The sequence below is a fragment of the Alosa pseudoharengus genome, unplaced genomic scaffold (genome assembly GCF_046254945.1).
Source record: "Alosa pseudoharengus isolate Yale_2024_CS ecotype anadromous, Long Island Sound unplaced genomic scaffold, YU_APseudo_1.1 YU_APseudo_1.1_scf_5, whole genome shotgun sequence".
NCBI lineage: Eukaryota > Metazoa > Chordata > Actinopteri > Clupeiformes > Clupeidae > Alosa > Alosa pseudoharengus.
In genome coordinates, this window is record NW_027468837.1 from 14150573 (window position 1) to 14177747 (window position 27175).

Genomic DNA, 27175 nt, shown 5'->3' on the forward strand with positions numbered 1-27175 from the left:
CATGCTCCTTGGTTTGTTTGTGGGTCTGTGCATGTTTGTGTGTGTGTGCACGTCTGCGCGCCAGCCTGTTCGCTCGCGCGCCTAAGTATTAGGGTCATGTCTGTCAGAGTATTATTAGGTCCTTGTCTGAGTGCACCCTGCCAGGTAGTATTTTTAGTGTGGTCTTACTGGTGACCTGGCAGGATTTGCTCTGATCTGTCTGGGAAATAGTGTAGAGATGAGGTGATGAGGTGAGCTATTTTTCCAGTGCAGGTGCCCAGAACGGAGCAGAAAGCTGCTTTTAGATTATTGTGTGTTTCCGATTCTATTCACATGGCGACACACAAGCTATCCTGCACGATCCTCTCGCTCTCCCTCTCTTTGTCTGTGTTTGTATACGTTCTTGATGCCTGTCATACATGCATGCTACGGCGGGTGAGAGCTTTTTTTAGCCTAAGCTCTTTTCCACTTAGTAAACAACACATTGCAAAACAACACCAGAGTTTCTATCACTGACACCAAAAACATCTTTATATAGAAGGTGTGTTGAATGAATGAATAGTCTACAAATGTGGAATTAATTTTCGAGGTAAATATAAATGATAGTAAATATTTCAGAGTTTCTAGCATAAACTGTAGCAAGGTCTTGAGCCTCAACTGTATATTGCCCATGCCTGCCCAGTGCTGTCTTGGCCAGTGCCAGCTTGACTGACCCGGTCATCTCTTCTGCTGAGTCTTTGAGTCAGTCAGCGCCTTCATATTTACACCCTCTTAATCTTCTCTCAGCACTCGTGCCCTCTAGCTCACATGGGCACAACACACAGTGCACGCCTGCCTCGTCCAGCCATCCACCAGTATGCCTGCCCACCCACACACACTCACATGCACACAAACATACACACACATGCACGCACGCACGCACGCACGCACGCACACACACACACACGCGCACATACACACACACACACGGGCACATGCACATACACACACACGCACACACAGACGCACACACACACAAACACATACACATACACACACGCACCACTTTAAACAGCACTGCGATTCACAATCCCAGACGCCCACACATTCCGGCCAAGTCACGATAAGATTCTTCTTATCGACCCCAGCCACACTCAAAATTAATCACAAAACAGAAATGCATGCTGTTGGCGACCCTAGTTGCCCATCTTGCCAAGACCCTTGTGTCATTGAACTGCTTCCAGGTGCCACTCAACTGGCAAGGCTAACGAGGAGGACATGGCCCAAAATGTTGCTATCCTCCAATGGCAGAGCAGACCTTTTTAGCCCTGGCGCCACACCGGAGCCTTGATCTTTGATCATACATGTATATATGTGCACAGTGATGCACACGCCTAAAAATGGCCGTCATCTGACAAAGGTATCACAGCTGTGTGGCCTCCCTTTGTGGTCATGATGCAGCTGCCAATGTTGTGCTGTAATGCAATCCTACGAGGATAATAGGATATTTTGCAATGCAACCTCATGTTGCTTCATCGTGACGGTACAACATAAGACAACAAAAAACAGCGGGCCGTCGAGAAAAATAATGATCGGACACATGAGCTGCCACCATACCTTCCATTCATCTCAGGTGTTTCTCCTTGAGTGCATGCCAGAGGCCTCTGCTACGACCCTTCAACGGCTCGCCTTGCGGGCTTAGCTTAGACCTGGTGGTGTAGCGTGACCCGTCGGAGGATCGGGCTGCATGGTGATAGGGGGATTGAATTAAAGGCAAGAGGTTGAGAAGGGGTGAATGTCTTGTGTGAGAAAATCAGCATGTCCTCGTCGTTAACAAGCTTGACTGCGGGGTGAAGCACATCGTCAAGTTTTAGGCTGGCCTGACGCTCTCTCTGCCAACTTGTGCTGCAGCTTATTGGCCTTATTTGCTCTCATGATACTGGTGGCCCGCAGCAGGACTGCTTACATGTGCAGAGACTTCTGCACAATAGCTCCTTTCCACCATCCTCAAGAAGAGGGAAGTAAGTATTTTTTTATAGAGACAGGCTTGTCCTCTGTCTGTAATTCCTCTTTCAGAGACCCTGTTTTCACATTTTTCCCACATGCGTCAGCACAATTCTCTCTGTCTCGCTTCTTCGGCAAGACCTTTACCCAGTAATAAGTGTACACTTGCACACACAAAAGAGTTTCTGTGTTTAGAATGACAACACATGGGGTGGCTATGTGCGTAGTGTTTGTTTGCCCTCTGCCGTTGTCTGCTTCCTCAGACCTGCACGTGACAGTGCTGTCTCCTTGCTCTGGTCATGTGCAAAGATGACTGATATGCTTCATCGGGCTTTTGCGCTAAGAAGCTTATCTTTTCCACAAGTCATCTGTTCTATGTTGACCACTGCAGGTGAGGCACGTCTCCCGGATACCGCACAAATAGGCCGCTGGCAGGGTGTTATGGTGGAAGCAAGCCATACACGACCCTGCCGCTTAGTGATATCCACTGTTTTCATACAGCCATTCGGCTTATTTGCTTACACAGGATATGAAAGCAGGAAATGTCAACCATGTGCAACTCGAATCAAGAGCAGGAAAGAGCAGCATACAGAACAACGCTGCCCACCAGCACAGCAGTCTGTAGCGTTGCACGCAGTCAACAGTGTCGGCACATTGTGTTGGGTCAACCTGGCTTGTAAGACAGCCAGTTTGAATCTGACCTCTTTGGCTCAGGTCGACTGGAAGGTGTCTGAATGGGTCGACTGCCACTGCTCATACTGTGCCTGGCGAGGCAGTCCGTCTCGGCACACAGGCCTTGGCACTGGTGTTCGCCTGGCAGGCCCAGTGGCCGTGCCACAGACAGGCGCTGGCCCAGTGCGCCCGGTCCTCAGCACCGCACTGCGCTGCACTGTTGCGCCTTAATTCCTGCGTGTTTTTTTTTTTTTCCATGGCTCATTTATCCCCTGCCGTGTTCCATCGAGCTGGATTATGGGGATTAGAAGCAGGCTCTGTGCCTGTGGCCAGGAGCCGACTGCTCAGCCCACCTCACTGGTGTCCCACAGAATACACTGTACTGGTTCTCATATTGGGTGTTTGCAGTTGGCGCGCACAACAAGTGTATACGTTACACACACACATACACATTTGGACTTCTTGTGTTCTTCTCATTTTATAATCTGCTCTAAGTAGAAGGACATTAAGGATTATTAAGTGTCCCATACAGTTATTGAAATCCCCCCTTTCCTATCTTTTACTCTCTTTTAGTTTCTTTCTCTTTATTGCTCCATTTATGACTATCTTTCTCCAGCTTTATGTTTTGCACATATTTGATTATTTTTATCTTCCTTTAACACCCCAATGATGTTTTACCTTAACTGGGTCACACAGCCGCTTCCTCCTTGGAAATCACGTAATCTATACCTGTAACTTGCCTTTCCCCTTTTTTACATTGCTTTTTTATTAGGCTACTGATTGAATTGATATTATTGTGTACTACAACTATTCTCCTTACTATATTTGACCTACATTATAATCTGTTCCCTGTTCAATTTTAAATATTATTATGTTGTTTTGTATTTATGTGTCGCTTTGGACAAAGGCGTCTGCTAAATCCATAACCATAACCATAACTGATACAAACACAACTAATGTTTATGAGGCTTAAAAATTTGCAAAACAAAGACCCTCATCATCGACTGCACAGAAAAGTGCCAGGTTTTAAACACTGTGCAAATAGGATCTATTCATTTATTAGCTCACTAGTGGGATTTTGCCTTTGTGACGTCTGTTCTCGTCAAAGCTTGTTTTCAGTTCTTGTTTGCCATTGTGTGACAAGCTCAGGTGGGAGCTTTTGTTCATGTTTTGGGAGGTCTGTTTGCTTGTTTGCAACGGGTCTGCATGTTGGTGGAGGTCTGGCAGCCTGGCAATGCCACAGTGGTGGTCCTCCACCGCAGTCAGCAGCATTCAGGGTTTCCTCCCTGTTTTGCCTTTTGTTTGCTCCTACTTGTCCAGGGAGATTTCCAAGTTTGGTTCCTCAGACAGCCTGCTGGAGGAAAACAGCTGAGTCGAGCTGCCTGAGCCTCCACCACCACCTCCCTGTGTGTTTGTGCTGCTTTTCTTCCTCCCCTCCCCCAGTCGTTTCTCTCTTTCTCTCGCTCGCTCACTCTCCCCCCCCTCTCTTTGTTTGCCTGCTGCCTTCGCCTCTCTGGTTGCCACCCAACATACCGTCACGGCTGCTGTGATAGGCCAGCTGGCGTGGACGGGGGAGGGGCCACATATCTAGTTGTGACATTTTTACCAGTCCTCTGCGAGCGCAGGGTATCAGACCAGTTTCTACAGCGAGAGCGGCGCAGCGCCCGTGTGACACAGCACGAAGCCACAGCTGTCGCAGGCAAAAAAGTATTTTAAAATTCAACGCTCTCCGCTCCGCTAAGAACAAACAACACCGCCAGGAAGCAAGAAAAAGCAAACGTGGATTTAAAGAGAAGAGCTGATATATTTTTTTCTCCTCTCTGTGTTTCTCTTCCTCCTTCCTGTCTCTCTTTGTTTTTTTCCTCCTGCAGTACTCTCTCTTGTAGAGGGGGAAGATTACAGCAGCACTCAAGAGGGAGCACTAGGAATTAAAAAAAAGCACACAAGAAAAAAAAGGAGAGATAGAGAGACAGACACACAACCACCGACTGCCTTTGTCGTTTCTGCCTTCACCAGTCCCCGTCCGTGTTACCTCCTGCGGGATCCGGAACCTCCGGAGCCAGGAATCTAATGCCCGTGGAGGATGAGTCCAGCGATCGAGGCGATGCAGCAGGCAGAACAGCAGCATTATCTGGGCAAAGGGGTTCTGCTTGAACCCTTCGTGCACCAGGTGGGGGGCCACTCGTGTGTGCTCCGTTTCGGGGAGCAGACTATCTGCAAACCCCTCATCCCCCGTGAACACCAGTTCTACAAGAGCCTTCCCGCAGCCATGCGGAAGTTCACCCCGCAATACAGAGGTAAGAGAGACCCCCCCCAACCTGCTTCTCCTCTTCCTCCTTCACCAATCCCCCAGCACCCCTCCTCCGACTGTTTGTGTTGCTGTGCTGTGTTTGATAGTCTTGCTGCTCTGGTATCTCTGTTGTCTCTCCCTCTCTCTTCTCTCTTTTCTGTACTGTATGATGTTAGATTGCCGTGTGTGTGGTTGTGCCAGGGCTGTTACTGTCATTTAGATGTATACGGGTTGTCTCTTTGTCGACTATTGTTATGGTGTTCCTGCAATGCTATTGCTTGGTACTCTTTGAGACTAGGACACGTCATTGGTATGGGGCAGGATTTGGCGTTCCAGCCCAGGCTCAGACCAGTCCGGGGTTAAGGGACGAGCAAGGGGGAAACCAGGAGACTGGGCCAAGGGGTGTTGACCCACCATAGGGGGGCGCTGTAATTGTGATGCCCTCCTGTGTGTTCCGAGCGCCCATCCACTAGGTGGACAGGCCCGAGCAGAGGTAAGTCACTCCGTACGAAAGGACCTTTCCATTCCTTTACGCATGTCCTGACATGAAGACTTCTATAGAGGATTGGATTGACGGAAGGTGTGAAATTGGAATCGGATGGACGAAGGGGACAATAAGGATGAGGATGGATGACTAGTCCTCAACAGGATCCTTTCTCTGGTCTTTGTCTGTCTTCTGGATGTTTCTATACATTTTGTGGTGATACCTGTAGCTGTACTTTTGTTCAACTCCTACGTTCTAGGCTCTCAAAACGGATTGTTATACATGACATCACAAGTTATACAAAGTCCACTCACTGAAGACCAAATGATTATATGTGAACATGTAAACACATGCTAGGTTTCGTTCAAGAGAAAGTGAAGGCAAGGGAGGGGTTAAATTTTGCACAGCAATGACATCAGTCTCCAAGGCTGCCGAGTCAGAAATACAAGGAGCCACTGGGTCCTAGAGCCTGTTGGCCTTAAGCTCGGTTACAGTCTGTTCTATAAGACAATTTTCCATTCCAGATTTTCATATTTTTTAGTTGAGGATGTCATCCATATGTTTTCTGCTAAATAATGCTGCCGTGGTTGTTGTGGGTTGAAATCGAATTACTGAAAGAACAAATGGTATCCCTGGATTGGTGGCTACCATGGATTAATATCTTAACAATTACACTTTGCATGATTTTGGTATAAGATTCTGTGTGGATATGCAGCATTACAGTGTATTATTTTTATATTGTGCTCTCTATATCTCCCTCTCTCTGTCTTTGTCTTGCTATCTCCTTATTCCACCCTGTTTGCCTGAAGCAGTTCTCACCTTCCATCTTGTGGCTAGTTACACAACCATTGTGCGCTGTGAAAACCCTTACCTTTGTTTCATACCGAACCCCCCTAGTCTTTACCCTCAAACACAGAAAGAAGCCCACACTCAATGACACAAGGGATTGGGGGTTGGGGGAATGTTTTGTGTTGTAAAGGAAGGATTGGGTGGGGCAAGCACATATGTGATGGGTCGTTTAGATGAAGACTTTTAAGGGATGTGATGGGGCGTAAGGTGTGAGATAGAACACTTGGGTCAGAGGTAGGGCTTGACGATTTGTTTGTTTTTTTGGAGGGGGGGGGGGGTATTGTTGAAGAAAATGTTTCCACAGCTCAATGGACTGAGATGCTCTTCAGAGCTTGTTTTCAAGGACTCATATACACACACCTGTCATCCTCTTATCCCCAAGGGCGGCCTGCAGGTCTCCTGCATAATTAGTCCCCTGACTTGTTCTGGAAATAACAAACAACAACCCTCCACCCCTTTACATGCAATCACAAAAGACTATTAAGAAACCAACGTTTTTCACTTTGATTAATTTTAAAAACATTGATTTTCATAATGTTTTTATTTCAATGGATGGTGAAAAGAGAAACTGATGATTTCATGAACTTGATTTTTGAATGAACTTCATCATTTTGACCGTTGACTTATTTATCTTTCCTTCTTTTGAAACACCGAGTCACACTGACATGTTTTTCCAGCCTTATCTTGTGTTGTTCCAGGGCTTCCTGATAGCTACTTCATCATGACGTGTAGGTTTCTTTTTCTGTCCTTGTGTCAGGTGTTGTGTTGTCGTGTCCAGTACATAGCTGAATGATGGCATTTCTCTGTAATGAACCGTTTCCTGTTCATTGCAAATAAAGAATATCATCTTCAGCACCTTTCCTTGGTTTCGAGTCTTTTTTTAAATGGGTCCATTATTACTGTGCGTCATCACATTGAAAGGTTGTCTTTTATTGTGACAAAGGCAAATGTAGTCACAGTGACACACACATGCATTTTGTCAGCTTTGTTGTTCCCACGTTTCCCCTCTATACCCCAGTCCCTATTTCCCTGTTTTTATCTCATTCCCTGCTCTCTTCTATCTGTTTCTATCTCAGCTTTTTTCTGTCTTATTCTGTTTGTCATGGACTTGTCTAATCTCTATCAGGTTAAGAAAAGCTTGTGCAGACGTCTCTGTAGCTTTTTAAAAAGCTGGAGAAATCTCTGTATGAGAACAAAAAAAAGAGATGGGGGTAAGAGATGTCAAAGAAATCCCGAATTTCTTTTCTGATTCTGGGAGATCTGGCTACTTTCACACGTTTTGTTGTTATTGTTTGTTATTGTTTGGGTGCAAGATTCCTATTCATAAGTCTTGGCAGCTTAATCAATTTTCTGTCTTTCTCTCTTTCTTCCTCAGGTGAGGTTTCTGTGAGTTTTGAAGAAGACGAGGAGGGAAACCTGTGTCTCATCGCATACCCCCTGCACAGCGAGGTGAGCGACCTGGAGAATGTGGCCCCTTCCGTCGACCTGGAGCCCAAGAACAAAATCAAGTGGGCCAACAAGATGCTACTAGACAATGACGGCTACGGCAAGGACCGGGCCAGGAACTCGCGCAAGGACAAAGACAAGAGGTGAGCAGCAAGGGGTGGACAAACTCAGTGGGACACTCACATAGTGTAAACCCCTGGGGCGGTGTTAGCTTAGTGGCTAAGGAACTGGGTTAGCATACAGCAGCCAGAATAGTTGTAGGTTCAATACCTGGCTGCCACTGTTGTGGCCTAGAGCAAGGCACTTAACCCCAAGTTGCTCTGGGGAGACTGGCCCTTGTAAGAATTGAAACATTTGGATAAAAGCGTCAGCCCGATGAATAACTATAAAACTCCCCTGGTCATCCCACTGGCCCCTTGCGAGTCACTTGGTTCAAATGAGGGGACAAAGCCAAGGTACACATCAGTGGAGCAGTTCAGCCAAGGGCAGCAGAGCTAATCTCACAAAACAACGACTCACTGAGCCATCAATGGTGCCCACTGAGCCGCCAGGGCGTGGTTTGGGTAACCTCACCCATCATGAGGGGCTTAGCGCACTGACACATACTGGGGGCCCAGCTGGTCGGTCGGAGCGAGCAGACAGGCCTCTGTTCCCGGCTTCTGGCAGCCAGACAAGAGTTTGTGAGAGCCAGCGAAGGTTATGTAAGCAGAGCAGAGCCCAGTGACTCAGCCTTGACCTCCAATAGGGTGATCGGTCGGGCTTGGGGGGGTCTTTATTGTTTCAGTTGCTGCATTGTTATAATGGACATTGTCTTCCAACACGCTCCCAGTGGAGATGCAGACAGTCAGTGCGGCCTACCACTTACGCTAATGCACTGTATGTTATGGATGTGTATGTGTCCCTAGGTAGGAGTAGAAACAACCTCCATATGACTCATTACCTCTGTCCTGTCACACCACTCTCAGCCCTGGGCAAACTCTGCTTGCGTCAGCAGGAGTGTGAAAGGGCGTTGCGCCACAGCAATGTTTAAAATAAACAGGCAGCTTAATCCTAGCCAGTTTCCCTGCATTCATAACCACTAAGAACGGGTCCTATATCATGGAGAGCCAGACTCATTTTAGCCACTCTCAGGCAGTGGGAATGGGAAAGTGGGACAAAGGCCATGCTCCCACGGTGAATTTGATGGATATCATCTTGTCTCTTTAGGTGTGTTTTGTTTGTTACTTCCTTAATAACGCCCTGTTCTTACCCCCCCCCGCCCCCCCCCTTTCTCCATGCAGTCTGAAGCGGGAGGAGGAGTGGTTACAACAGGCCGAGGTGCTCTACTACACCCTGGAGAGGAGCAACGCCGTCCCCCAGCTCAAGCACAACCCCTGGAGCCTCAAGTGCCACCAGCAGCACCTTCAGAGGATGAAGGAGAACGCCAAGCACCGCAACCAATACAGTATCCTTTCACTGCTCACTGTTCACTACTGCGTATGGAGATGATCGTTGAGAGGCTCTCAGAAAGAGTCATTGAGTATCATGAATCATCACCATGAGTATCTAGAGAGCTTCTGTGTAAGAATGTTACCCCACATACCTTTTGTGGAATGTAAACCTGTTTCCCAGGTGTGGTAATGAGTTTGCTTTGTCTAGAGAGAGTGGGGATAATGCTGTTCCCGGAGAGAAGACGTTCCTGTCATTTTTGAGCTTGTTGCCCTTGACTCCAGCTCCCTCCCAGAATTCATCCTATTAGAGAACCTGACATGGAGGCATAAAGTGCCCTGCGTGCTGGACCTGAAGATGGGCACACGCCAGCATGGAGACGACGCCTCCGAGGAGAAGAAAGCCATGCAGATCCGCAAGTGCCAGCAGAGCACATCGGCCAGCATCGGCGTCCGCCTGTGTGGCATGCAGGTGGGCATCGGGAATTCTTGGATTTAGTGTAGGAATTCTATAGGAGTTTCAGTATGTGATTATGTTTACACTATGGTTAGCACGTGCTGTTAACTGTATATTTGCAAGTTGTACGTTTGTCTCACTTCCTAGTAAGGCTTAAGTGTAGTAAGAACATTTTGGGATGTTACGCATTTCATTGTGGGGAGCAACATGAATCATTTAGTTGTTCAGAAGTCTGGATTTGAACTGTTCTGTGTCTCTCCTCCTCCCCAACAGGTATACCAGTCAGGCGTAGGGCAGCTAATGTTCATGAACAAATACCAGGGACGCAAGCTGACGCTCCCGGGCTTCAAGGAGGCGCTCTACCAGTTCTTCCACGACGGCCAGCGGTTGCGGGGCGAGCTGCTGTCGCCGGTGCTACGGCGTCTGCGCGAGATGCAGGCGGCGCTGGAGGACTGCGAGTCCTACCGCTTCTACTCGTCGTCGCTGCTCATCATCTACGACGGCGAGCCTCCGCGCTCCCGCAGGGCTGACGAGGATGGCCTCTCGGACCAGGAGGACGATGAGGAGGAGGAGGAGGAGGAGGAGGACGAAGAAGAAGAAGAGGAGGCGGTGGAGGAAGGGGCGTTCGGGTTCCCCCGCAGCGGGGCTGTGGCCGGGGGAGGTAGCAGCAGCAGCAGCGGCAGCTGTAACGGCAGCAGCGAGGGCGGCCTGAACGGGGGCAGCAGTAACAGCAGCACTAGCAGTAGCAGCAGCGCCGGTGGCAGTGGCGGCAGTTCGGCGGTGACTCGTCGGGTGGCGCGGGGCCTGCAGGAGCCCAATGTGGACGTGCGCATGATTGACTTTGCCCACACCACGTGTCGGCACTACGACGAGGACAGTGTGGTGCATGAGGGTCAGGACAGTGGCTACATTTTTGGCCTGCAGAACCTCATCACCATCATCTCCCAGCTGGAGGACCATGGCACAGATTGAGCTGCTGCTCAAACACAAACAAACACACACACACATACACATGAAATACACACGCGTGCACAATTGTGTACACTAGTGCAGTGTGTTTTCGGCGAAGCACTTCGTCCTGACAACCTGATGCCCTTCGCGACGCAGCGAGGGTGGGTTAGAGGATGTCCGAAGGCTCGTCTCTTTCCTCCAGCCACGTGACTGGGACCTGTAGTGGCCACTATTGCACACTGGCCACTTGTCTTTCTGTTGGTGTTTCTTTCGCTGTTTTTTTTTCTTTTCTCAAGACTTGTGTTAGAGGATATAAAAAGGGTTGATGTTTGTAACACTGAAGCAGTGTCTGTTATTTTCTGTTTACTTGACTCAGTGAAGTACTTCCCCTCCCACTCCCCAACTCGCCCTGTAACTGTTACAAGTTCCCCCTTCCTTACTGGTGTTTTTACTGGAAACAGAAGCAGAAGAAAAAGAAAACAATCCAACAGTTCAAAGCAAAACAACACACACACACACACAACCTTTCATAAAGACTGATGTAACCGGTGGTTCCCAGACCCATTCCAGAAGATTCTACTAGGATTTCAAACTGAGACTTTGCTTGCATTAATTTCACCTCCAGCTGTGCCTCTGAAGGGAGAGGAGCGGTCAGCTGGGTGCGTGAGAGGGAATTATGCAGTGTGGCCGACAGCACATTTCCCACGGGAAGAAGCGCCCATTCTATTCAGATAGTTACTAGAGAAGTGCAGAGAGACTATATAGATCTTTTTATTTATTTGACATATTTCTTAAATAAACTAAAAAAATGAACACAAAAAACATGAATGGAGATTGAGAGACTACATTCCATCTTATTAATGTTATAATAATAATATGAATTAATATTGTTATTTGACATGTTGAGATACCTCTATCTTATACTGTATATCTGTGTTCGAATGGAAAAGTAATAATAAACAGCATTTGTGTTACGTCACTGACTCTTGGTGTGTGTTTGATGATCTTTGCTACGTGTACAGGGGGTTCTATTTTTCAGGTCAGAAAAGTAACATAACAACTGATAAGGTAAGGTGCAAGCCTGTAAAAGAGTGACTAGGTTGCTACTGTGTAGTGAGTGTGCTGATCTTGCAATTGCAAATACAGGCAACATGGCTGCAGTGCACAATGTCAGAGTTTTATGAGGGTAATTTGGACATAGTGAACATTCTGGTGAACAAACATTTTTGCTGACCTCATGGCAGATCTGTATCTGAATAGCGATATGAAGTTAGCAGGTGAGGCCTAATTTTGGCCAGCTCAAACAAAAGAAGCCAAGTGAGTTCATCAGTCATGAATTGAGTAATTTTCCTAAAGGTCAGACAAAGCGTTTCCTACTCTTTGAAGTTAACTCTTCAGGAAGCCCTGCTGTAGATTGGAGCCTGCCTCGGATCGCTCTGTTCACTCCACTGTACTCCTGCGATGGATGACCGCTTTGTGCGATTTCCTTCCTAAATCCTATTAGCGGCCTCTCTTTCATCATGCCACCGGGGACCTTGCACGACACCGTTGGCTGCACTGCAGCACGTTTTCACCGTGGGACCTTGAGCCCGAGGAGGTTGACTGACGCCTGTTTGTAAAGGCTGAGAGGGGGAACCACGGCACAATCGTGAGGGCTTAATGAATTCCGCACTAATCAGTCCTGGAAAATATGTGAAGATTGCTGTTTCATAATCGGGGGCAGAGTCCTGTCTCATGGGCACCCAGTACACTGCCTGTATTTAGGTGCAAGATTCAATGAATTGGGTCAAAGACAGTTCTCAGTAGTCAGTTAAATGATCTAAGATAATTTTCTTTCATTTTTTAAGCTGGAATGGAAAACCTAATCCTGCATTGGCCTCCAGTACACAGCAGGCAAATTGTCTCTAAGACTTTACATCAAACACTTTTTTTTTTTTTTTGGTAGTCCGACAGTGGGAGACTGACCATAAATACCCTTCAGTCAGCCCGAGTCATGAGACTTTCAGTGTGTAGGGTTAACGTCAGTGGAGAAGTCCGATCACCCGTCAACTGTGCAGGGAGACGAGAGAATGTCTGACTCATTGCCTTAGGCCACGCATGACTGCTTTATTCCTCTCAGACACACGCAAGAGCAAAGCAGCAGTGGCAACGCTGCTCTAACCTTTGTCAGGACACAGGCCTTGACAGTATGTGCTGTAGCGCTCGATGGTGTTTTATTCCCAACGTCGTCTTCCAGGCTTCTATGGCTAACCCTAGTACCTTCCAGGCAGCGCTGCCTTGAAGACAATGTTGGGGGCATAAAACACCAAGAAACGTGTTGTAGCACCATGCGGACGTGAGAGCTGCCATGTTACACATAGAGAATTGTACGACGGAGTATTAGGGCCACACATGAAGGAAAAAATATTTTTGCCATGACGAGATTAAACTCCACATGTCGACTTTAAAGTCACGTCAACATTAAACTCGACATTTCGAGAATAAAGTTGAAATGTAATCGACTTTAATGTCGCCATGTCGACATTAAACTCAACATTTCGAGAATAAAGTTGAAATATCATGTCGACTTTAATCTCGACGTGTCGACATTAAACTCAACATTTTGAGAATAAAGTTAGTTTGGAGAGAGAACGACCGCTCGGGACGATTGAAAGGGAGGACGAATGAAACAATGCAACAAGTGCAACAATGATTCAGAGTGTTCGAGTGCAACAATGATTAGACATAGGCCTATATCATGTGGACAAAACAGAACATATTAACCTAGCCTAAACGTCATGCGTTTTATTTATTGTAGGCCTATTATTAAAGTGTTGTTTTTCATCTAAAGGTTCAACTTAATGCTTATGCACTAGAGGCATAGGCACTCTCCCCAATCCTAGACTTTCACGTTGCTTGTTTGTAATGGATGCAAAACAGCCTATTGCTGAATGTCTATGGAGGGACGAAGTAAGCTATCCTCCCGACCACCCTATAGCCTACATGCACACAAAGTGCATAAATAAAGTGCATGCACACATATTCTCTCACGGGATCAAAATAGTATATATGCTTAGGCTATGTGTTTCTAGCCTCCTATAGCCTACGTATTGCAGGTGAGACATGGAAAAGCAGTTTTAGAAAAATGAGTTTTGCCATGTTATCCTATGGAGAGTGATGGCCTGTGGGTCATGAAGGGCAGTTATTTGCAGTGGCCTTAACCAAGTAAAACAGAGTGAAATAACAGTATCATTGGATACATATATTTTTCTAGCTATTTAGCCTAAACGGCATAGTGCATGGTATTTCCATAACCGCGAGACAGCACTTCACGATGACGGCAATGAGTAGTTAACAGACAAGACGCAATCTATCTGAATATCTGCAATCTAGCAATCTATCTGAAATAACACCTATTTGAAGCCCTTTTTATGTAATATTGTGTATTAGTGTAGGCTATGTTTAAACAGTAGGGCCTATTGCGAGTTTAATGTCAGCATGTCGACGACACGACGAGATTAAAGGAGAATTCCGGTGTGATATTGACCTAAATTTCAATTTCAATTTATTGTGCTTATAGAGCGCCAAAACATAACACATGTATCATGGCTAGCCCGGCTAGCTAAAGTGTGTTGAAACATGATACCGAGTGTGAATGTATGTCTCATAGCCCATCTTGGCTTGTCCCCTGCACTCCAAAATCTGGCGCTAGTTAGCCGATGCTACCAACAGCTTTTTCAATGGTGGTGCTTCGGCATCGGGCTAGCCATGCAAATACATCACTGTTTTACACCATTTACGAGGCTCAATGTATCTCCACACTTCATTGGTAGACTTCCGAGGGCCCTGACATTTAAAACGAGACATTGAGAACTTTGAAAAAGCACTGGTAGTTTACTTACAAGACGATTTATACAGACAGTATCTTCACGAAGTTTAGCGTTTGCAGCCATCTTGAATTTAGTCACGATAAGTCGAGCAACGAGTAAGAATGAACAGTACAAACAGAGAGGTCAGAACACATCTGGGTTATATATCCCAGCGGGATCAACCAATATTGATATGGTTTCACGATAGAATATACAATAGCTCATATTGTGTCAGTCCTGTGTTAAGGGACAGGAGATAAACAAAAGCTTTAATGCCATCCCTGGTGTTTAATGACAAATCAAGTGGAGAGAGAGAGAGAGAGAACTAGCAGTAGTTACCTTATATGCCATCCCTCTGGTGACTGGTTTTAGCCTCGGATATAGTCATCAAAAGACTGTGGGTCAGTGAGCTTCAGTGTGTCTCTTCACGCTTTTAGTCACCGATTTGATTTCACACTTGTGTCTTTCTCTGTGTCAGTCAGTAGGCTATGCGTGCATGTTTTCCTGTCTGTTTCACTAGGCTGTTCCTATCAGTTGCCATGGTAAGTGGACCGGTTTCATAACAGTGAAGAATCTCTATGGCAACTGTTCGGAATTTTTTAGTCTTTGTCTGAATCTGGGGAGGCTATGTTGTCCCAGATACATAGATGAAACCCCATAATATGGAATACAGATTTTGAGCATGACTTACCTGCCTGCCAGAGGTGCAGTATCCCCTCCAGTGATACAATAATATGTTTCTTAATTACAGTCTTTCATCTTGACTACAGTAGGCCTACAGTCTATTCTTACAACAGAAAACTATTCATTGCATTGAGCTCCATTCATTCTGACAGTCAGACACTCTCAATGAATCTGTATTACTGTCAAGACCAAGTAATTTATATGTAGTAATGCTAAACGTATAATTAAAAATGAATAATGCCTTAAATGGAGGATATTATAGGTGTATAAATAGACTCTATATTTATGTGACTGGAGTATGTATTTGGAACTGTTCTGCATTCCTGACATTATAAACTCAGCAAAAATACTTTAACTCTACGTTCCTGATTTTATTTGGCTAAAGCTACATTCTGTAGTTTCCCATTTTGTTGCAGTATAAAAAAGAACATCTTTCCGAACTAAAGTTCATTGCACCATAAATGTAAGGCCACGTCATGTTCCCGTCACGCAAGCATTTATCTACTACAACCCAATTTCCTGTGTAAAATGTAAATAAAAACAGAATGTGATCATCTGCAAATGCATATTTAGTTGCAAAATGGACACAGACAGAGAAAGAAAACACAAGGAGGAGCATTTCACAACTAATTTTAACTGACACCATGATAAGGCATAAAAAGAGCATCCGAGTGAGTCACCGTCTCTCAGAAGTAAAGATGTGGAGGTATTCATCACTCTGTGAAAAAACTATTTTTGCATTTCATCATATACATAATATCACTCAAACATTCAGAGAACCCAGAGAATTCTTTGTAACCAAGGGACAGGACTGAAAAGCAATATTGGATGGCTGTGATCTCCAGGGCCTCAGAAAGCACTGCATTACAAACAAGCATGTTTCTGTAAAGATCTTGATTCTGTAAATCCTTATATGGGCCCCAGAAAACTTCCAATAACCATTGTCTATGAACTCAGTTTGATGCTCCATCCAGAAATGCTGGTTAAAACTGCTATGCAACGAATAAATCATGCTGTATATAGACATGATCCAGAAATGCCGTGGTCTCATCTAGGCCCAAACTCATTTAAGATGGACTGAAGCGAAGTGGGAAACTGTGGCACTGGTTACACCAATCAAAATGTCTAATTCTTTTTGGAAATTGTGGACTCTGCATCCTCCGGGTGAAAGGGGAGAGGGACCAGTTCAAAAGCCAACATCTATGATGATAGTATGGGGGCACATTATAGTGCCTATGGCATGTCCAGCTTGCACATCTGGAAAGGGTCAATTAATGCTGAATAGGCCTGCTTTTTAGCATCATATGCTGCCATCCAGACAAACATTTACAGATTGTTGTTGAAAGTTGAGAGTTTAGGCCTCACAATAGTAAACATGCCCTGTTCATGTGTTGCTGGCATAAAATTCAAAGTGTACATATATATTTTCCACAAAAAAAAAAACATTTCTCAATTTCAACAATTGGTACGTTGTCTTTGCACTATTGTCAATTACCGTATAGTTTACGGTACATGATTTGCACATCATGCCTTCCTATTTTATACACATTTTACACAGCGTTCCAACTTCTTTTTTGGAAATGGGATTGTACCATCTGGACAAGTGTGGGCTAAAAAGCAGAGAGAGAGGGACTAATTCAGTTTTTGATCTGGTGCCCACTGTGGCATACTGATGATTATCTTTATAATTTTGCAGGGGCTCCCAGATTTAAGATTGTAGATTCCATGAAAGGCTTAATGCTGCTTGCATAAACTGTCATATTATCTAATTTTCAAAAGTTACACACACACTTATGTCCACAAACTTACTAAATCTGGTTACTTTCCTGCTTAAATGGGAAGCTGCCAACAGAAGTGGTTATTTCATTTCAGTCTCATCAAGGATGGTGTGTGTGTGTGTGAGTGTGTGTGTGTGTGTGTGTGTGTTGGAACCAATACTTGGAATGGAATGGCTGTTGTGATCTGCAGCATGGAGCCACCGCATGCCTGCGTTTGAAGGTGTTTTTGTTTTGACAGAGGTTAAAAACTCTTCCCACTCACCCAGCGGCCACGGGCAACACAGCAACACAGGCCGTTACATAAGCGAGGACAGCACTGTGACAGGCGGAGAAGAGAGACTTTAATCAAATCCGCGCCCCCTCAGTCCTCCACTCCAGAGAGGCAGATTATGCGGATGATGGTGGTGGGGTTTCAGAGGACTTAAACCCCTGACCCCTGGGATGCTGGAGAGTACACAGCTGATAAAGCTTAAACCTCCATTGATGGAAGTGTGTTTGTGTGTGTGTGTGTGTGTGTGTGTGTGTGTGTGGGTGTGGGGAGGCATTGAGTGGTTAGTGATTTTCACACTGGAGAGGAAACAAATAGTCAACATCTACTCTCAGTTAGAAATCCATATGTTTATTCATTTGATATAATGACAAGTGTATTAGAAATACTGATGCATTACATGCAACATTGGATGCAATAATCAAATTAAATTGATAAGAAAAGCAAAGTGGTTAGAAGCAGAAAGAGTCAGAGAGCTTGTTCTCCCATCTGGCGCTGTGTCACATATATAGAACCAGGCAGAGACTAGCCAGGGGACATGAATGCCCTACAGAACTGACCGTTGAGAAAAGAAGAGGAGAAATTCAGGCCGAGAACGAATTAGAATCTTATATAACTGGCGCAATGACGTTTGTGGTATGGTACAGCTTAGGACTTATGAGGGCTATGGCCATCACTTGATCCATTGACTTCACTGTCAAGACATTTTAAGTAAATCCCCTAATTGAATTAAATTGGAAAACAACAGTGTCTTTCTTCTTTGGCTTGAATACTCAGTAGTTATCAGTGTGGACAATGCGATAATAAAATGTATGAATTGTTCTTATCTGATGCTTGGTGCATTGTTTGTAGTGTAAACATGTCTGGATCAAAGCCAGATGTTCTTGTTTAATATCCTAGTCCTGTTTTTGCAATCACGCAAACATGGATGCAAAAACCAAGCTGTTTCTTTTGTCCTACAACAATGTCCCATCAATGACATGAGCGTGCCAGTGCTGTGCTCTTATTCACATCTGAACAAACACACGCACACACATAAAACGAGCACAAAAACAGAATTAGAAGAATTATAACAATGTGCATGCAGCCTGAGACTGGCGATAAAACTGTTGTGTATCCCTCTTGCCCAGCAGCTCCCAAGCAGAGGATAGAGACTATTCTGAGAGACGAGTTTACGTAACCGACATGCTCATAACTTGCATTCTGTCCAATGAGGATGCAAGGGGGAAAGGCAGTAGATGGGGTCTCTTTATGCCATGACTGGTAAACTACTCTGATCCGGCCTAATCCTGAATGTCCCAGTTAGAAGAGACAGAAAGTTCACTGGTCTGTGTGTGTGTGTATATATATATGTATATTAATGTAATGTTTATATTCATTACATTAACACACATGGACTCATGAGTTGGAAAAATGGGTCAGCCCATTTGGTATAGCTGTGTAAGCATGGTATTTACTCAACAAAAGGGTTCTAAGGGTTGTCTAGGGCAAGGCTTTGACTAATAAAATAATAAAAAGATCTAGGTCTAGGCAAGGGAGATTTTATCAGATGCACCATGTCATAAAACATGACATGAATTGTATTAAAAAAGGAAGGGAAATCCATATTCTGCATGTGGACTGCAGCATTGCCTGACCCAGCAGTGCTTGCTGTTCTCCACAGACCTTTTCTGCACATGGAGACCACGATCTCTGTGGAAGTCTGACTCACCACAACACTCTGAACCTAGCGAACCATAGTATTTTTAGCTCCCTCTAAAAAAAGGGAAAAAATGTCCCACTAATCTGGAGCGACGGAAATTAGCTACCCACCACCGTCACTCAACGTTCTGCTTGATAGATCAACTTCCCACACCCCTGAGGATTGGTGGGGATCACAGAGCTGTTCGTTCCAGGTGTGTGACTGTGTGTGTGTGCGTGTTTGTTCCCATGTGTCTGAAAATGTGATCAGAGAAACAGAGAACTAACACTGTGAGAAGGGAATGGTAGACCCCTATCTTTAGACTTTAATTAAGTGCTAACAATGATCTGCTTAGAAAATGGCTCCACAGAACATTAGAAATAGAGTATAATCACCATATCCAATATTTTTTAATATAATGCAGTGTTCAGCTGCACCAAATCATACCTCACTGATTGCATCATTTAAAAATAAATGGATTTGCTGCGGCTGCTGCTGCTGGAAACACAAAGGATAGTTGAAGCCTGAAATAATTACCATTCAGTTGCAGACAGGTCACTGACACCTTGTGAGGAGCTCAAATGTTAACAACTTAGTGGACACAGCAGGAAAACTGTTGCTACCATGACTGTGATGTGACGTGTACAAGTGTGTGTCAGAACTTTATGACTGTACACTGATACGTTGGACTGGACTTTGGATCAAGATCAACATTCCAGAGAAAAATGAAATATGATGTGGATACCTAAGTGATAAATCAGACATAATTAGAGAGAGAGAAAGAGAGAGAGAGAGGAAGAGAAAGAGACAGAGAAAGAGGGAGAGAGAGACTTGCACATAGTTGATGATTAAAAGTGCTTGTGTAGATAGTGCAACTAAAATGTTTTGTGCTGCACACTGATTTGCAAGCAATACTGTTTGACCATCAATCTGTAAAGCCACACTTGCACCAAAGAAGATGTTATATTAAAGGACAGGTTCGGTATTTTACACTTAAAGCCCTGTTTTCAGATAGTTTATGATTAAATAGAACGTTTAAGATTGAAATTTGGACACATGTTGCTGTCCTGAGAATTTTCGGTTTCTGTGGTAGCGCCCCCCCTCCTCCAGAACGATGCATAGGTGCACTGGAACAATCCTTCCTAAAACGCATTAAACTTTCGTTTACAAAGACGTGAAACTCACCGAGTGGTCAGGGGTGTTCACTGATATGCTCACACAAAAATCGCTGCAAAAGATTCTTTCCAACAGGTTTTATCATAGTTTTTGTCCAACTCCATTGACTTGTATTGGATGTGCTGTGAGGTACGGTATTACTCCGCTGCCGGAAACGGATATGGGGTTGTTTGTTTTCTTTCTGTAGTCTTATGCAGTCGCGGTATCGTAGGCTACTACGCTATCCAAATTATTGTCACGTCCAACCATGGCTAATGCTAAAATGTCTTGGAACTTGCACAATGTGAATGATAGCCTACGTGAATCATTACGTTTTCATCATGAAAGTTCCACAGCCAAAAAATTTGTAAACGTACAAAATCATGTAGCCAAATTATTCATGTAGGCTAGGGTTAGTGTTAGGCTTATGATGTGAACATGACAGGTTATGGACATAACAAATAAGTTCTTACCCCAAGTTCTTCCAACTCTGTCGTCCCAGGAGGTAATGTGGGAACCGCTGTATTTCTCAGGCGAAATAGCTTTTTGGGCGATTTCTTTTGACCTCCAGCGACGTTCAGTAAAATGCAGACATGGTGATCAGCTTTCTGCAGATTCTCAACAGGTGTGCTCACATCCAACCCCAGAAATTCCAGCCACAACTTTAGCCTTTCTGGATCGTTGAAAGGAAGTCTGTGACAACTTTTTTTGCCACGAATTTTCCCGCAATTCGGAACTGCATAAAATCGCCTCATTTTTAGCTGTCTGTTGCAAAATACTTCAAGACAGCGATCTTCTGCTTCTTCTGTGTATTCAATGAAATGCCAGTGGTTTGCTTGTAATTGGCAAGACTGTGTATGGTGCATTATCGCCACCAACTGGGCTGGAGTGTCTATTATTCAAGTTCTCAACGGAAGAATGTACGGGTGTGAGGCGTTTGGAAAAATAGCTCCACAGTTTTACAACATGGTAATAACCTGTTGGAAAGCGTCTTTTGCAGCGATTTTTGTGTGAGCATATCAGCGAACACCCCTGACCACTCGGTGAGTTTCACGTCTTTGTAAACGAAAGTTTAATGCGTTTTAGGAAGGATTGTTCCAGTGCACCTATACATCGTTCTGGAGGAGGGGGGGCGCTACCACAGAAACCGAAAATTCTCAGGACAGCAGCATGTGTCCAAATTTCAATCTTAAACGTTCTATTTAATCATAAACTATCTGAAAACAGGGCTTTAAGTGTAAAATACCGAACCTGTCCTTTAAGGGAGTGATTCAACAGAAAAAGTAGGGCACAAAAAGAGTGTCATGGCATGTGCATATAATATAAATATAACATATTTGATGCTAATGGAAAATGCTTGTACATTTGCAACACATGTACATAAACTTCCTATATATACACACACACTGATGCCTGAAAGACTAGATGACGTATGGCAATGGAACATGCCATAGATTCCTGCCTTGCTTAAGGCCATACCTGTTCTCTCTTCCGCATGAGTGCCACCGAAAGAGGCCAGCCTAGCCCAGTCTCTCCACTGCGCGGTTACACAAGCATCCTACATATCCATGGCCGTGCCATGGCGAGCCTTGGGGGTGGGCGGGCAGCAGTGTGTCAGCTCAGTGTGTGCGTATGAGAGCACCGAGCGCATCGGAGCCGCGAGGATGATCATCACTCCACTACTCCGGCTCCGGCAGTGAGGGGGAGTTGTTGTAAGCGTAAGCCACAGCGTCTGGCCTTTGCTTTTGTTCAGTAAGACCTTGGTGGCTGGCCGGGCTCCTCTTCTTTCCAGAAGAAGTTTGGTTTTGTTTTTGTGTGTTGCTGTGATGTTTTTTGTATCCGTCCAAACAATGTTTTCTTTTCGATTAGAGGGCAGTTTACAGATCAATGCACCCTTTCTGTGCAATGGCCAAACACTAAAACTCCCATCTAATGAAATCAAACCATTTTTTTTATCTCTTATGTAGACTAGCTATTTCAAAACATGACCAGATTTTAAGCTTTTTTTTAAAGTCAGTCAGAGATGTAGTCAAGTTTATTTAAATAGCGCATTTCATACACAGGGGTCGTTTAGTCCATTGATACTAATAAGTAGGCCCAGTGTTTGATAACTGGACAGAGAAGAATGGACTGCAGGGAACAGACTAGTTGGGCGGATTGAGGGAATACACAATAAAGAAGCTGGCATTTGCTTGTCTTCACCTCAGCGTTTGCTCACAGTCCACGGCTCGTTATGCAACACAGCTGAACAAATATCTCTTTATAAAAGAGCAGACCAGTGCTCATCCCCAATGATTCTGCTTTGTGTGTGTGTGTGTGTGTGTGTGTGTGTAAGTTTCGCAAAAATTTAGATGTTTGGAATTTATTCTGTGTACCACTGACTTGGTTTTAACACCGGCATGTAGACTGATTGCATTTATCCATGCCTGAGTTGTTTTGAATGTAAGTGTGGGAGTATGGGTCAGTGGTTAAATATGTCACTACTGCTAACACACACAACACAGCAGTGTTAGTCATTTAATCATCATTGCAATGGAGTTTGCTCAGGTATGTGTTTAATTAAATAATCAAAGTCTATGTTTACATATTGAATTTACATATTTTACGTATTCATCCACTCTTTAAAAAACAATGAATGTAATGCAGCCTATGTAAAAAAGCATGCAAAACAGCCTGCCTAAGACACAGAAGAAAAATGCATTAATATTCATAAAATCTGGTTTTATCAGAACGCGCTTGTATTTTCACAGCTGAAATATGACCTATAATAAGAAATACATGGAACCAGCAAACAGACAGTGATCCATGCTCATTTCCCAGCTCAGTGCTGACACCTGCTGATGGTTCAGTGCAACTACATGTTTAACAGTTTTTTTTTTTTTTTAATTACAACATAAAATACATCTGATGTCAGTGTTGCTGAAAAGATGACTAAATAAACGGACAACAATTCATGATTAAAGAACCTAATTAAATCATCATTGTTTTATAATCATAAATAGTGATATACACTACCGGTCAAAAATTTGGGGTCACTTAGAAATATCCATTCCACTCCATAGACAGAATACCAGTTGCATTGTTTTTTAATAATCAGGGCAGCAGTTTTCAGATTACATTATGTGCTACATAATTGCAAAAGGGTTCTCGACTGTTGAAGAAAGAAATGGCTGATCTTTAATGCAATATCTACATTGCCCATATCAGCAACCATTCATCCAATATTTTAAAGGCACATTCTGTATACCGGTAATCTGACATCATTTTTAAAGGCTAATAACTAAGAAAACATTGGAGATCCATTTTGCACCCTTTTGAACCCTGAATAACCCTTTTGGTGATTGTCCAAGAGATAAAATAGTTTATAGACTATAGCATATATGCACCAAAAAATAAGAAATAAAACACAATGGCCATTTGCGCCTTGGGATTGCCCATTGTGCATATTTCATTTAAAGTCACTTCTGCTTGAATGAATTGGCTCGACGTCAAACTGAAATCTTAAAACAATGCTACAGAACCTTGTTGATTTCCATACCAAAGAAACAAGTGGTGACTGCATTCCCTCATCCGTCACACAATATTTACCAAAATCAAACCAAATATAAACCAGCATCTGCATTCTGAGCCGGTGTAAGATGACAGAGATATGGTGAACCTGTCCCTTGTATAACATTTTTGATCAGACCAGAGGTGTATTTGAAGTATGTGGTTTAGTGACTAACTTTGGTAAGATAATTGAGAGGAAGGGGTAAACCATCTTAGAAGAGCCCTAAGACTTATTCATTCTCGTAACCAAATAAGGACAAAAAGCTCCTCTTCTTTTTTGAGGTTAGAGAAACACTAGTGTGACCAGCTCCATAACCTTGTAATTCACATCATGGCTGTGTAAGATACATTTTCCTCCACACCAAATCTAAAGCAACATTGAAAACCAGAAATATATGCACAGGAGAACAGTATTGTTTGTTTGAGGAATCTTAAATGTACCCTAGCTGGCTAAAAGTGATCAAAGTGACGATCAAAGTGACACTAAAAACATGGATTACACTTAAAGTTGCTTATCCACACCCAAAATCCTGCTTCATACAGACCTCTGGACTGTGAGGCAGAAAACATACCTATCACTTCCTCAGAGTCCAAATTATAGCCCTTCTACTAACAACAGTAAGAGTCTCTGGGCTGCAGGGTGCAGGAGGATTATTCCTTCAGACCCATCTTCAATATGGCATAAGGTTCCTTCCATTGTATTGGGTCATTCCAACTATCTTCAGTATCACTTTGTTGCAATCACTAAGGTGGTCTAGACAGAGATTTTGTATGCCTCTGATTTTGGCTGAGGCTGATGTTGCATAGGACCTGTACATGTTTACCATTGCTGTCTAGTTTTCTCAGTTATCTCTTTTTATTTCATGTAGGTCACAATCTTTGTATCACACTTCCTACAGTGTTACCCATCTCTGAAAAGTCTCCAAAAGTGTTTGTTCTCCCTCTCTACATTGTGTTGCTTTGATGATAAATGGAGCGACGCCCAGGGGTGTCACACAAGGAAACCAGGAACACAACGATAGAGATGCAGATGCTCAAGGCTTCTTTAATTACCACAATTAAAAAAGGCCACAACGGGCAAACAATGCAAGGACACTGCGACGAAAAACAAAGACTTGGTTAGAGCTCACACAGCGTCTTCCAGAGAATATCACACAAAGACAACTGAAAGGACACGAACTTAAATACAAACATAACGAGCAAACTGGATACAGTTGAGTGCTAAAACTCAGGAGAGGCTGAACGGACTAGGCCTGCATTTGGAGCTGGAACCCGGATTGGAGTAGATCCAGGGACGGGATGCAGAACAGAGGAACGAGGTGTAGCCGCTGTGACACGGGGTGGACAGTAACTAAGTAAATTAACTTGATTAGTACTGTACTTAAGTATGAGTATTTTTGAGTATACTCTACTTAAGAATTAATATTTTTGGAAACTTGTGACTTTTACTCTACACTACATTTGAAAGACAAATACTGTCAAATACTGTATTTATGACTCCACTATGACTGCACGAAACTTGGTGGGCATGTAGCCCCACATGGATGACACGGAACCACTGTTTTTCGTTTTGATCTGCACCCACCCGCCGCACTGGGCCCCCCGAAAGGAGGGTAGGCTGGACAGTTTTCTGTGAATATCTTGAGAACCGTAGTTTCGTGGAATTACGTTCATGGGGGGCCATACAATAAATTAATATATGTGTACATTTAGTGATTGTACACCAATCGGCCTATAGATGGCCGGACACAGTTTTCTATAAATATCTTGAGAATCATAGGGCCTAGCCGCCTAGGATGACCAAATTATTTTTGTAAGTTGGTCTCCAGGGGCCATGTCAACATATCCCATATCCACTCATTTGAGGTATAGCGCCACCTAGTTAAAAATGAAAAGGCAAAAACGGGGCATTGTAATCCAGGTATCTTTGCCTGACAGGTTCAAAACTGCACGAAATGTGTGGAGTAGGATCATTATGAGACCCTCTGAATGCATGCCAAGTTTGGTAGAATTCTGTTCATGGGGTGCCATATCAGCTACACATATGCACACACGCATGCATGCACACACCCACGCACATAAACACACACACACACACACACACAGTACACATGCATGCATGCATGCACGCACACGCACGCGCACACACACAGGCATGCACACACTCACAAGTACGCATACACACAGGCACGTACACACATACATAAACACACACAAGCACACGCACGCACACATGCACACATAAAAACACACACACATGCAGGCAAGCAGGCAGGCACACACGCACACACACAGATAAACACACACACACACACACACATAAACACACACACACACACACCATTGCCCCCCCCACAAACACACACAGGCACACACAAGCACACATACAGTATACACAAAAGTAGGGGATGAAGTAGGGGATAGATTAAGAGATGGAGAGAAATTGACAAGCGTGATTTTTTTTTGTGGAGAGAATGTGCAGTACTGGGTGGCCGTCATATTTTGTACCGCTCTGTGGTACATCTAGTAATGTATCACATTATTATGTTTTGCGTTTTGCTTCCAAAGGTGCCTTCCCCCTGGCCATTCTCAGTGGTCTTTCTGATAAGCATTTTGCAAGGCTTTGAGTTTGCCTATACTGTATTTTTAAGTTGAACATGTTCAGCTGGTTTCAACTGTTGATTTGCACAGCCACTTTACCAAAGGACTACTATTCTGTTTTATCAGTTTTTTTTTTATCCTCCCCTATAGTGTATGTTTGTTTGTTTATTTATTTATGTGTAATTTTATTCTGCTGCCTTGACTGACACAGTCATTTCGTTATACTGACTATACTCTGTATAATGACAATAAACTAACTAAACTGAACTGAACTGATGTAACAGAAACAGATTGTTGTTTGGCTAATGCGCAGTCTTGCACAATGACAGCATTTGATTGTGCTTTTGGTGTTCTGTGAATGGTGGCAAATCGACAGCTGCATTCATGTTCAAGTACTTAAATTCATGTGGATCAGTCAGACATTTCTACATGGATTTTCATGATGCCATAGCTATCCCATTTTAGTTTTTTGCTTAGGGTTTTACTGCAGGAACGAGTTGTGGTAGTTGTGCTTTTGCTTCAGCCCTGCATTGAGGGAACAACACACCCACTTGCATTGTCTGGATTGCAGCATATGTTGCTCAATGTCATTCAGCAGGCCCTGAAGATCACAGCCATCCAATATTATTTTTTCAGTCCTGTGCTTTATTTACAAACCATTCTCTCTCTGAATGTTTGAATGATTTTATGTAGATGATGAAATCCCCAAATTCTTGGCAATTTCAGACTGAGGAGCATTATTCTTATATTGTTGCATTATTATAATAATAATAATAATAATAATAATAATAAAAATCTTTATTTGTATAGCACCTTTCATACACAGAATGCAGCTCAAAGTGCTTTACATTTGAAGCATGTAACACAATAATAGTCAGTCAGTCATTATCAATCACTTTTCTTCATTGCTGGGGCCGTTTATGATCCACTCAGCAACATATCAAAAATATAGAAAATGACATGTCATAAGACTGGCAGCCTTAACCCTCTTACCCCCCACAAGGACGCCATATGGCAACTGTGGCAAGGAAAAACTCCCATATTCCAGGAAGAAACCTTGAGCAGAACCTGAC

General features: G+C 43.9%; 1 protein-coding gene across 1 annotated transcript; it reads left to right on the plus strand.

The window, feature by feature from the left end:
- The first annotated feature begins 4264 nt into the window (after positions 1 to 4264).
- LOC143104809 (inositol hexakisphosphate kinase 2-like) lies at positions 4265 to 11512 on the plus strand. Its single transcript, XM_076269124.1, has 5 exons — positions 4265 to 4931; positions 7633 to 7846; positions 8984 to 9147; positions 9427 to 9602; positions 9861 to 11512. The coding sequence occupies exons 1-5, from the start codon at positions 4718 to 4720 to the stop codon at positions 10557 to 10559; spliced, it is 1467 nt and encodes a 488-aa protein (XP_076125239.1). The 5' UTR covers positions 4265 to 4717; the 3' UTR covers positions 10560 to 11512.
- The last annotated feature ends 15663 nt before the right edge of the window (positions 11513 to 27175 follow it).

Bases quoted from the DNA above. Each gene is read 5' to 3' on its own strand.
- LOC143104809 (XM_076269124.1), top strand. From the start codon at position 4,718: ATGAGTCCAGCGATCGAGGCGATGCAGCAGGCAGAACAGCAGCATTAT. The intron at 4,932-7,632 runs GTAAGAGAGACC...TTTCTTCCTCAG, and splicing joins GTTCACCCCGCAATACAGAG to GTGAGGTTTCTGTGAGTTTT. The intron at 9,148-9,426 runs GTATCCTTTCAC...GCTCCCTCCCAG, and splicing joins CAAGCACCGCAACCAATACA to AATTCATCCTATTAGAGAAC.